The sequence below is a fragment of the Haliotis asinina genome, chromosome 1 (assembly GCF_037392515.1).
Source record: "Haliotis asinina isolate JCU_RB_2024 chromosome 1, JCU_Hal_asi_v2, whole genome shotgun sequence".
Lineage (NCBI taxonomy): Eukaryota > Metazoa > Mollusca > Gastropoda > Lepetellida > Haliotidae > Haliotis > Haliotis asinina.
The window spans coordinates 83,907,952-83,920,489 of NC_090280.1; the positions used below are offsets into that span (position 1 = coordinate 83,907,952).

Consider the following 12,538-nt stretch of genomic DNA (forward strand, 5'->3'; position numbering starts at 1 on the left):
CTGTAACCATGTTTGGTGTGTAGTGTGATGCACGAGTCTCTAGACAGACGCTCTGTAACCATGTTTGGTGTGTAGTGTGATGCACGAGTCTCTAGACAGACGCTCTGTAACCATGTTTGGTGTGTAGTGTGATGCACGAGTCTCTAGACAGACACTCTGTCACCATGTTTGGTGTGTAGTGTGATGCACGAGTCTCTAGACAGACACTCTGTAACCATGTTTGGTGTGTAGTGTGATGCACGAGTCTCTAGACAGACACTCTGTCACCATGTTTGGTGTGTAATGTGATGCACGATTCTCTAGACAGACACTCTGTAGCCATGTTTGGTGTGTAGTGTGATGCACGAGTCTCTAGACAGACACTCTGTAACCATGTTTGGTGTGTAGTGTGATGCACGATTCTCTAGACAGACACCCTGTAACCATGTTTGGTGTGTAGTGTGATGCACGAGTCTCTAGACAGACACTCTGTAACCATGTTTGGTGTGTAGTGTGATGCACGAGTCTCTAGACAGACACTCTGTAACCATGTTTGGTGTGTAGTGTGATGCACGAGTCTCTAGACAGACTCTCTATAACCATGTTTGGTGTGTAGTGTGATGCACGATTCTCTAGACAGACACTCTGTAACCATGTTTGGTGTGTAGTGTGATGCACGAGTCTCTAGACAGACGCTCTGTAACCATGTTTGGTGTGTAGTGTGATGCACGAGTCTCTAGACAGACACTCTATAACCATGTTTGGTGTGTAGTGTGATGCACGAGTCTCTAGACAGACACTCTGTAACCATGTTTGGTGTGTAGTGTGATGCACGAGTCTCTAGACAGACACTCTGTAGCCATGTTTGGTGTGTAGTGTGATGCAAGACTGATTAGATGCACACATACTGTTTAAGCATGTTTGTTATGTTGTGACATGTACGGCTTACAGGATGCACGTGAAGTTACCTGTTTGTGAGTCACCAACTCATCTTTTCTTTTCACAACAGCCATTCTTAGCCTAATTAAAGAATCCCGATGGTAATCACTCTTGAGAAGGAAGTGCAGGGTTTTGAATAAAGTATTAAATGCCCAAGTTCGTGCACAAGACGAAGTGCAGGCCTCGTCATGCATCTGGAACTGCCAATCACTGCCATGGTGTTGACAAAATACAGTGCTTTCAAGTCAGTGGCCACGGCTTCACGGATGTGAAACTTCGTATAAGAAAGTTAACCAGTTGCCGCATCACGAAACAGAGATACAGTTACTTGCTTATTTTGTTTTGCTGTGGAATGCTGAAAAATGTTCTTTCACTTACACGCCACTCCTGAAGTTCTCGGCGGTGACGTGCCTCAGACAACTTTCACGTGCATTGCCCGTGCACCACAAACCATATTGAGCAGAGCGGTGTGATAGTGAGGCTATGTTGTCTACATGCCACGCTGGACTGACATTCATGCAGAGTTTAAGGCCAAATACAAACTGAAGTAGGCTTATGTCTCTCTCGCTGACAGTGGGAACGCAGACGCTGAATGTGCAGTGGACATGCATTGTGTGTCTGCGTCTGTACAGATGACATGCAGACAGTATCTTTGTACTGGGGACATGCAGTTAGACATTATCATTGTACAGAGGGCATGCATACTGCGTCTGTGATTGTACAGAGGGCATGCTTACAGTGTCCCTGTACAGAAAAAATGCAGACAGTGTTCTTGTTTAAGTTGACATGAATTAAGACGACGTTATTTAGGCAAACATGAAGATATCGTCTAAGGTGTTTAAAGTGTGCACGAAACCGGTGTAATTCTGCAGAGGACATTCACCGCTATTTAAGGGCACATGGAGATTCTGTCATTGTTTACGGGGGCATGCGGACAGTGTCATTGTAGAGGAGGACAGGCAGGCAGTGTCATTGTGAAGAAAACATGCAGTCTTATTGTTTACGGGGACGTGAAGACAGTATTTATGTAAGGGGTCATGCTGATACTGTCATTGTGCGGAACACACAGACAGTGTCGTACTAGTTGTCACGTCTACGGTGACACTTATACAGTGTCACCGAGCAGGAGACATTCAGATACTAGTTGTCATTTCCAGGGTGACACTAATACAGTGTCACTGAGCAAGAGACATTCAGATATTAGTTGTCTTTTTCAGGGTGACACTAACACAGTGTCACTGAGCAGGAGACATTCAGATATTAGTTGTCTTTTCCAGGGTGACACATGCAGTGTCATTGACCAGGAGACATTCAGATACTAAATGTCATTTCCAGGATGACACTAACATGGTGTCATTGAGCAGGAGACATTCAGATACTAGTTGCCATTTCTAGGGTGAGGGGCGGTGGGGTATCCTAGTGGTTAAAGCGTTCGCTCGTCACGCCGACGACCCACGTTCGATTCCTTCACAATGTGTGAAACCCATTTTCTTGTGTCCTCCGCCGTGATATCGCTGGAATATTGCTAAAAGCGGCGTAAAACTAAACTTCAGATACTAGTTGTCTTTTCCAGGGTGACACTAACACAGTGTCACTGAGCAGGAGACATTCAGATATTAGTTGTCTTTTCCAGGGTGACACTACCACAGTGTCATTGAGCAGGAGACATTCAGACACTAGTTGTTTTTCAGGGTGACACTAATACATAGAGGATACCAAACGACCTTCCGTGTAATACCATTTTTATTAAACGAGTTAATGATTTGGTATCAAACGAGAGAAAGCGAGTTTGATACTAAATCTTTAACGAGTTTTATAAAAATGATGTTTCACGGAAGCGAGTTTAGTATTCTGTTTATTACTCGCAAACATAAATTGACAGAAACAACCGTGAAATTGCCTACAGTGTGAGGACTCTCAGCTTTCCGCGAGTCAACCAAGGTCTAGTAAAATTGCGACATCGGCATTAGCATTGTGACGTCACAACTTTAAACCATTTTGACGTCATACGCCAAGCGGTATTACACTAGTGCAATATTGCCGTAAATATATTACACTGCAGTATTTTCAACGGGCGAGTAGTAAAGTGTCATTGAGCAGGAGACATTCAGATACTAGCTGTCATTTCCAGGGTGACACTAACACAGTGTCATTGAACAGGAGACATTAAGATACTAGTTGTCATTTCTAGGGTGACACTAATACGGTGTCATTGAGCAGGAGACATTAAGATACTAGTTGTCATTTCTAGGGTGACACTAACATGGTGTCATTGAGCAGGAGACATTAAGATACTAGTTGTCATTTCTAGGGTGACACACACAGTGTCATTGAGCAGGAGACATTAAGATACTAGTTGTCATTTCTAGGGTGACACTAATACGGTGTCATTGAGCAGGAGACATTAAGATACTAGTTGTCATTTCTAGGGTGACACTAACACAGTGTCATTGAGCAGGAGACTTTAAGATACTAGTTGTCATTTCTAGGGTGACACTAACATGGTGTCATTGAGCAGGAGACATTGAGATACTAGTTGTCATTTCTAGGGTGACACTAACACAGTGTCATTGAGCAGGAGACATTAAGATACTAGTTGTCATTTCTAGGGTGACACTAACACGGTGTCATTGAGCAGGAGACATTAAGATACTAGTTGTCATTTCTAGGGTGACACTAACACAGTGTCACTGAGCAAGAGACATTAAGATACTAGTTGTCATTTCTAGGGTGACACTAATACGGTGTCATTGAGCAGGAGACATTAAGATACTAGTTGTCATTTCTAGGGTGACACTAATACGGTGTCATTGAGCAGGAGACATTAAGATACTAGTTGTCATTTCTAGGGTGACACTAACACAGTGTCATTGAGCAGGAGACATTAAGATACTAGTTGTCATTTCTAGGGTGACACTAACACAGTGTCACTGAGCAGGAGACTTTAAGATACTAGTTGTCATTTCTAGGGTGACACTAATACGGTGTCATTGAGCAGGAGACATTAAGATACTAGTTGTCATTTCTAGGGTGACACTAACATGGTGTCATTGAGCAGGAGACATTAAGATACTAGTTGTCATTTCTAGGGTGACACTAACATGGTGTCATTGAGCAGGAGACATTGAGATACTAGTTGTCATTTCTAGGGTGACACTAACACAGTGTCATTGAGCAGGAGACATTAAGATACTAGTTGTCATTTCTAGGGTGACACTAATACGGTGTCATTGAGCAGGAGACATTAAGATACTAGTTGTCATTTCTAGGGTGACACTAACACAGTGTCATTGAGCAGGAAACATGCAGATACTAGTTGTCTTTTCCAGGGTGACACTAACACAGTGTCATTGAGCAGGAAACATGCATATACACTCATTGTTATAATGTAGACTGGGACAGTGTAAGGGGACATTGTTTAATGGGATACGAAGGCAGTGTTGGTGTCACCATTATTTCAGGGGATATGGTAGAGAATGGCTAATATGTCAGTGTAAAACATTTCACATTGACTGCCTTATGTCGTAGCAACATTAATAACAATGACATTCTGATGTCATAGTATGATTAATCGTCGTATGTCATCGATCATGATATCGTGGTTTCACTTTTTCATTTTGATGCTGTCCCGATACACATATACTGGATGGCACCTTTCGCAGACAGACTGATACTTGTGAAGTCGCATGTGCTCAAAAATATTAACGGGTACTTCTCTCTTAGCACTGTGACCCTACAACGTAAACAGAACCACACAATGTGTCGTAATCATGACAAATTTGTACGATGCATCGGCCAGACGAGGCACTCACACCCAATAACAGTCAGTATTTCTTAATGGCACAGATACTGACACAGATGTTGAGTGTCTGCCATTAGCATCTGACTGATCTTAGTGCTCGCTACAATGCACTTACACGTGATACAGAGCAGTAACGCGCCCTGTATCAGAAACAGACATTGTATAGTTATGCCGCCATCTAAAAACACAGCAACAACGACATAAACTCCATCCCACTCAGACGGCCCCCATGCCCTCAAAGACACTCCTCGCTCGTATCTAACTTGTTTGTTTTAACCTTTTTTAGCTGTATAACTGAATTATTAAAACAGATTTTGACATGACACATTTCCACCCATGCGCACCTCTGATGCTCGCATACTTTACTTGCGAGACGACACACAGATTCGTCACAGTCATGATATTTTGGAGCAAGAAAATCCGACAATCCTCTTCAAGCATTTTTCCTATACAGGGTAATTTTAATTTGTTTTTAGTTCATCACTGATGCAAGAATGGGACACGTATTTCTCTCTGTATAATGTTTCCATGCCTCATTAAATTGTTTTTATTCAGAATGTATTCATTCTTGCTAAATATATCATTTCGAAATGTATAAACACTTTACTTATATCTTAATGATACGGTACGAAAAGTACCCCAGTTATGTCGTAGTGCATATTCTTTGCTCGCTCAATGGATACAAAAGAAACGTTCTGGTAAATGTCACCAGCTGGGCAATATCATGGCTAGACATAATGGCGTCATTTGTACATGACTGAGACAACGTCGACACTACCATGTTGTTGTGCCGATGTCATTGATGTCTTCTTTGCTGTTGACATAGCTGTTACGAGACTGAAAGTAAGTCCAATGTTTGCAAAGAGAAATGAGTGCTTTTGATTATCCGTCAGGTGGCTATTTGGGGAATTTCCTTTAACCGTCGAATAACATTCCGCCCACAGTCAAAATATATAACTGTGAATTTTCATCTTAAATTACAAATAAATTTTAATTAAATTCCGCGTCTTTGTTAAGTCATGTGTGTACATTAATGGGTAGGGTTTGACGTCGGTATAAGTGATTGAAGGAGGTTAGTTCAGATCAGGACGTTTCTAGTGAGGTGGAGGGTGTGATATCACTATTAGTTTGTCTAGTGATGCAGTGGGTGTGATATCAGTGTGTGTGTCTTGTGATGTTGAGGATGTGATATCAGTGTGTAAATGTGTGTGTGTGTTTGTGTGTGTGTGTGTGTTTAGTGATCTCTAGGGCGTGAAATTGGTATGTGTGTGTCTAGCGATGTGGAGGGTGTGATATCAGTATGTGCATGTCCAGTGATGTGGTGGTTGTGATATCTGTATGTGTGTGTCTAGTGATGTGGAGCATGCGATATTGGGATGTGTGTCTGTGTGTGTGTGTGTGTGTGTCTGTGTGTGTGTGTGTGTGTGTGTAGTGATGTATAGGGTGTGACATGGGTATGCGTGTGTCTAGTGATGTGGAGCGTGTGATATCAGTATGTATGTATCTCGTGATGTGGAGGGGGTGGTATCGGGGTGTGTGTGTGTGTGTGTATGTGTGTAGTGACGTATAGGGTGTGACATGGGTATGCGTGTGTCTAGTGATGTGGAGCGTGTGATATCAGTATGTATGTATCTCGTGATGTGCAGGGGGTGGTATCGGTGTGTGTGTGTGTGTGTGTGTGTGTGTGTAGTGACGTATAGGGTGTGACATGGGTATGCGTGTGTCTAGTGATGTGGAGCGTGTGATATCAGTATGTATGTATCTCGTGATGTGGAGGGGGGGGGGGGGGGGGGTATCGGTATGTGTGTATGTGTGTGTAGTGACGTATAGGGTGTGACATGGGTATGCGTGTGTCTAGTGATGTGGAGCGTGTGATATCAGTATGTATGTATCTCGTGATGTGGAGGAGGGGGTATCGGTGTGTGTGTGTGTGTGTGTAGTGACGTATAGGGTGTGACATGGGTATGCGTGTGTCTAGTGATGTGGAGCGTGTGATATCAGTATGTATGTATCTCGTGATGTGGAGGGGGTGGTATCGGGGTGTGTGTGTGTGTGTGTGTGTGTGTGTGTGTGTGTGTAGTGACGTATAGGGTGTGACATGGGTATGCGTGTGTCTAGTGATGTGGAGCGTGTGATATCAGTATGTATGTATCTCGTGATGTGGAGGGGTGGTATCGGTGTGTGTGTGTGTGTGTGTGTGTGTGTGTTTAGTGATGTGTAGGGTGTGATATCGGTATGTGTGTGTCTAGTGATTTGGAGGATGACATATTGGTATGCACGTGTCTATTGATGTAGAAGACGTGATATCGGTATGCGTGTGTCTAGTGATGCGGAGCGTGCGATATATGTGAGTGTAAGTGTGTGTATGTGTCCGCCTCACACATGAATGCACCTAGCGTCTGTCGAACAACTAGCTGCTAGTTATCACGCAACCGTAATTCCCAGTGTGCTAACCACATCACCAGGATAGATTCACGCCTAAAGATAAGCTTTATTATTCTTGAAAGTCAAGTGCAACAATAACCTCATCGTCTCGGCCAGAGGGAAGTAATCACCGCGTTAGCTCCGTTTATTAACACACACGACCCTCGCAGTTGCCTTATCCATTCACACATAGGCCCAGCACACGAAGGAGTCGAGTTTCCCATAGAACAACCACGCACTATATCGTTTTGCTTTTACCGGTACAATTCCTAGCGTGGATTAATTTCATATGTATATGTAGTCATAAATTGATACCATTGATCCGTGTAAGCCCTGACGTGGTGGGTATTCCACTTGAACAACGTGTAGCTTGTTCAAGCCTCTCTCTGTTATGCCATATATTGCACATTTCAATTATGAGAGAGTATCTCACAGATTCGTGAATAGCTCTGACCACGTTTCAATGCATTATGCGGTCCGTGAATGATTCTATTGTAGCCAGTCCCTCATAGGTCTGGACGAATGCCCGCTTGCAACTCTGCCTCGCATTAGGCAGATATAAATAGATTGTTCACCGAATGATGAATGAACGAAAAGCGAATATTGTATGTTCCATATTAAGGAAGGCCAACAGCCAATCAGCGACGCGTAAACTTTTAGCCACGCCCACCCAAGTCCGCCGGGAGAAGACAGTCTCCCCGTGTACGCTACAAAGTGTAGTCAGTGAGTTGGATTGAGCTAGACCTCGCTCGCGTCTGATACTGGTCGCCAAATCTTCGGATACCTTGCGACAGGATTACCAGAGCTGTGGTTTCCCGTGTGATATCTCGGATAACTTCAACATGATCAGGATAGCTACGTGTATAGTGTTGTGTGTTGCGCTGACGGTAAGTGTTCCTTTGGACTTAATTAACACTTTTACCTTTCAAACATTAATATCTGTATCCTGGAAATCCATCTGTGTTCATTAGAATTATGGCTGATACGATATATGCATTAGAAAACGGAGAAGAAATAATATGCCGACAAACACGTCCCCTTCTGTCGAAGTTGAAGGGACCTACTTTCATACTTCGGGTTATCCGATGTTTTCGGATTTGCATGTCAAATAAATCTGTATGTATTTCAAATGTGACTAAAACGAAATAAGCAAGAGAAAAACATGAAAATAATAATATACAGTCAAACATCCTTCTGTCGAAGTTGAACTAATCTTCATACGTTCTTCGAGTTATCCATTATTTTCAAATGTACATGTCAAATATATGTATCCTCGAAGTCTATGTATAGATATTGGAAATATGGCTGATACGAACTAAGCACAAGATAACAGGATAGTAACGATTAATGATCTGCATTGAAACACCGATCTGTTGCAGGGACCTTCATCAATACTTCGAGTTATGCTTTAATATTTACATTTCAAGCTTCCATAACTTATGTTTTTCTTCACAATCCATGTGCATATAACCGAAATGTGTTTGGTAAAACAGAAAAGAAATTATACAGTCAAACAGCGCTCTGTCGAAGTGGAATAGGCATTCACAAAATACTTCGAGTTATCCAATGTTCGTCACATCCGCACCACGACTAAAGAAAGACGAGAAAGGAACCATACCTCAACGAACTAACCTAAAATGAGAGTACGTCATCTAAAACGCAGGGAACTCACTTTTAGTTTCCATTTAGATCGTGTCAGCAATATATTAAAACATATTTAACCAGTACTACTTTAAAACACTTTAAAGTTTAAGAGAGCAATCCTTGTTAAACCTCATTTTGATCGAGCAACATTAACGAGCTACTTAACAACTGTCACCTTTGCAAATCGTTGACGATGGAAAAAATCTCTTCTTTTTACGCATACGAACTTTACACGGAGTAACAGAAATTGATTGAGTTGAAAACTCCGAGGGCTTACGTTAGAGATAATATCTGCCCCTTGATGACGGCAGATGGAGTCGCTGACCGGACTCGCCCTGCACTTAAACAACAATCGTCAGTAATTTCCGCGGGGATTCTACATCTATCAACTTTCGGGTTAATATTTGATAAGCTCTCCTGCTCCCTATTCCATTATTTATGATGAATATCATTGTGATGAGCCCCCTCTTCTCGCCCTTCTGTTCCTTGTCAAAATATTTCACTCCGTTATCTCCGTGATGGCAATATGCGGCTGAACAAAACCATAGTTTGAGTGCTCTCCTCATCACCTAGGTGTTTGTTGACGTGTCGCCTCATCAGATGTAACGATTTATCACCTGGTCGGTGAAATATACCCACCTACAGGGGTATTGAGTTGTCTTGGAACAAGCATTGATGAATCAGTTCTTGCACAGAGGCCAAACGTCTCTTTCAGTTAATGTAATACGCACGAGCCTGTCACTCCAAGCTTGAAACACACACGCTGATATATACATCAGGTGTGGGATGATACATACATATATATATCCTCATGAAAAACACAGGTAAATATCAACATGTAATTGGTACTCCTAAGAATATTCTTGATATGCATTCATAAAGCAAAAAGGGGTGAGTGAGTTAAGTTTTATGCCGCTTTTTAGCGTTATTCCAGTAATACCACAACGTGGAACACGGCGGAGATGAAGTTTACACATGGTACATTATATGTGGGGAATAGAACTTTGGACTTAGGCTTGACAAGCGGAAACATTAACCACTTAACTACCCTATCACTCCCCCCCCCCCCCCACCCTCCCCTCCCCCCTGTAACAAGGAAGACGTGTGATAAGTTGTACAAGTAGTATATCTATCAATTATGGCGTCTAGTGTATAATATTATACAGTATAGCACAGCACAGCATAGAACAGCACATCACGGCATAGAACATAGTACACTACACCACAGTGCACTACAGTGTGAGATGTATAATATGATATATATGATCATATCCTATGATCAAACTGGACAGGAAATGTCCATCCGGGCCAGCTGTTAATGCTTCAGTTTAAAATTGATATTTACATTACGTGTGTTCCAATCTCAAACATTACTCAGACTGTTCAATCTTTTTGAAAACAGCTATCGTTTATTATAGTATAGTATGGTGGGGAATAATTACGAATATACAGTATGACTACGTATTATACATTCAAGTATGATACGAATATGCACCATCATGGAATATACAAAATGGTGTATACATGTACATCAAGAAGGGTATAAAAACAACAACACGCATGACACGTTTTAGAATGGTATACACATATCTACATGAAATAAGACGAGTGTACCAAACATGCACCAAATGTACCACTGTGATAAAACACAATATGATATGTACATCAAAAAGATACAAAAACATATATACACATCTCCATGAAATGAACAATATATACACATCAAGTATGGTTTAAAATACACATCACCATGAAATAATGTGATATGATAGTATGAATCACGTATAGTATAAATGTCAAATCACCATGCATTAAGCGAGTATAAATCTCACATCACCATGAAATAAGCAAGTATAATTCACACATTATCATGGGTGAAATAGACGAGTCTTATCAAACATGGTGTAAAATACACACCACCATGAAATATAGAAGAAGATATATACAGCAAGGGTGGATTGAAATACACATGACCGTGAGATATGAAAGGCGTGTATCACATCCAATATTTAATAAGCACATGAAGTAAGCATCGGATATGCTGTAATCTGCACGTAATGAAAGCAACTTCTCAATGCAGATAAAGCTGTGATATGTAGGATTTACACCTGAAACGAAAGTTGAAGGATGTGGGATTTCTCCCCGAAGATGAAGCTGAAACATGAAATATTTCCACCTGAAGATAATGTTGGAAAATATAGGATTTCACCCTGAAGATAAAGTTTCAGCAAGTAGGATTTCTCCCCGAAGACATAGTTGAAACATGTAGGACGTTCCCCATGAAGATAAAGTTGGAAAATGTAGGCTTTCTACCTGCAGACAAAGTTGGAAAATGTAGGCTTTCACTCTGAAGATAAAGTTGAAACATAAAGGATATCTCCCCGAAGATAAAGTTGAAACGTCAAATTTCACCCAAAGATACAGTGGAAACAAGTTGAATTTCTCCCCGAAGATAAAGTTGGAACGTGTAGGAGGAAAACCGTGTGGTATCTTACTTTTGCGAATTTGAACAAATTGACACGTACGCAAAAACCGACACGTACATGCATGCACGTGTCTGTCAGTACCGCTCAGTTTACTGCCTGTACTCCGCCTACAGATGGTGGAGCTCTCTGAAGTCAGACAAAAACGTGTCTTGACAGAACATGAAATTAGAAACAGACAAGATAGATGGTGGTGAAATAAAAAAAATACAACGTCCACGTCCATCCGGAGTTAGTCACAAAACAGCAAAACACGCCGATGTTAAAACTAGATGTTCTCATTTTGTGCTTCAACACACCACATTTAAACACTTACCCAAGTCCTTTAGTGGTCAAAAAATGTTAAATTACTTGAAGTTATAGCTAAGGATATCGCTTACTGTCTGTAACTTTAGATAGTTAAGTTCCATCTCTGAACAAGGGCGTTCTACCAGCAGACCGGGTTTTAAATTTTTCAGTTACAGATTTTCCTCTAGTCCCCGTGCTTTGATAGACGTGGCCAGACAATCGTTGAAACTGGAATTTACTTTGGTAGAGGAACATTACATGTTTTTATAATGCCTTTATCTACACAGTGTGTTTATCAGTTCCCTGATTATCTCACAGCAATAACCTCAAATTTTCTTTTCTTCTCTTCAAAGTGAAGTGTCGTGAGATTTAGAGCACCAGATTGGATTGCTTGGATACTATCTCACCGACAAATGCGAAAAAAGTTGGGTTTTTCTTAAATTTAAAACTTCAAAAACATCAATCGTAACATTTCCGTTTAGACCGACATCGCATGAAACGTCCGATTCATTTCTCATCACCAGTATGGGGAAACCAGGGTTAAATTCATGCATGAGCTGTCAGTTTCCGTTTGTAAAATATTAAAGCAAATATATCTTTCATTCTTGTAGGATGAAACCTTCTGGAATCTGTTCTGGTGATGATTGAGGGTGTACGTGCGTCGTTCGGGAAGCTCTTTTAGTGTTTCTATTGAAATACCACATCAGAAAAGCGTTGTGACCAGGAAGTTCTTACATGTTTCTGTTTGGGCATGTACTTGTTGACGATGAAGCAACGCGTACAACGTCACTGACTGCATGCTTAAAATAATACCCGGAACAGCAACATAATGCTGGTCAGTTAGTATTATTGGACCTGTGGGTTAGCCTAGTGGTTAAAGCTGTCGCTCGTCTCGCCGAATAAACGAGTTCGATTCCCCACGTGGGTACAATGTGTCCTTGGAATACTGCTAAAAGTGGCGTAAAGTCATACTCATGCA

The 12,538-nt window shown here is 41.5% G+C and overlaps 1 protein-coding gene across 2 annotated transcripts in view; it reads left to right on the forward strand.

The window, feature by feature from the left end:
* Nucleotides 1-7,832: 7,832 nt before the first annotated feature.
* LOC137298282 (cartilage matrix protein-like) overlaps nt 7,833-12,538 on the forward strand; it is a 46,120-nt gene continuing 41,414 nt past the window's right edge. The window contains exon 1 of one of the 2 annotated variants that reach the window (XM_067830470.1): nt 7,833-8,031. In XM_067830470.1, the coding sequence (XP_067686571.1) occupies nt 7,987-8,031 (45 nt within the window). In that variant the 5' untranslated portion in view covers nt 7,833-7,986. The remainder of the gene's footprint in view (nt 8,032-12,538) is intronic. The other variant, XM_067830478.1, reaches the window with a different exon arrangement.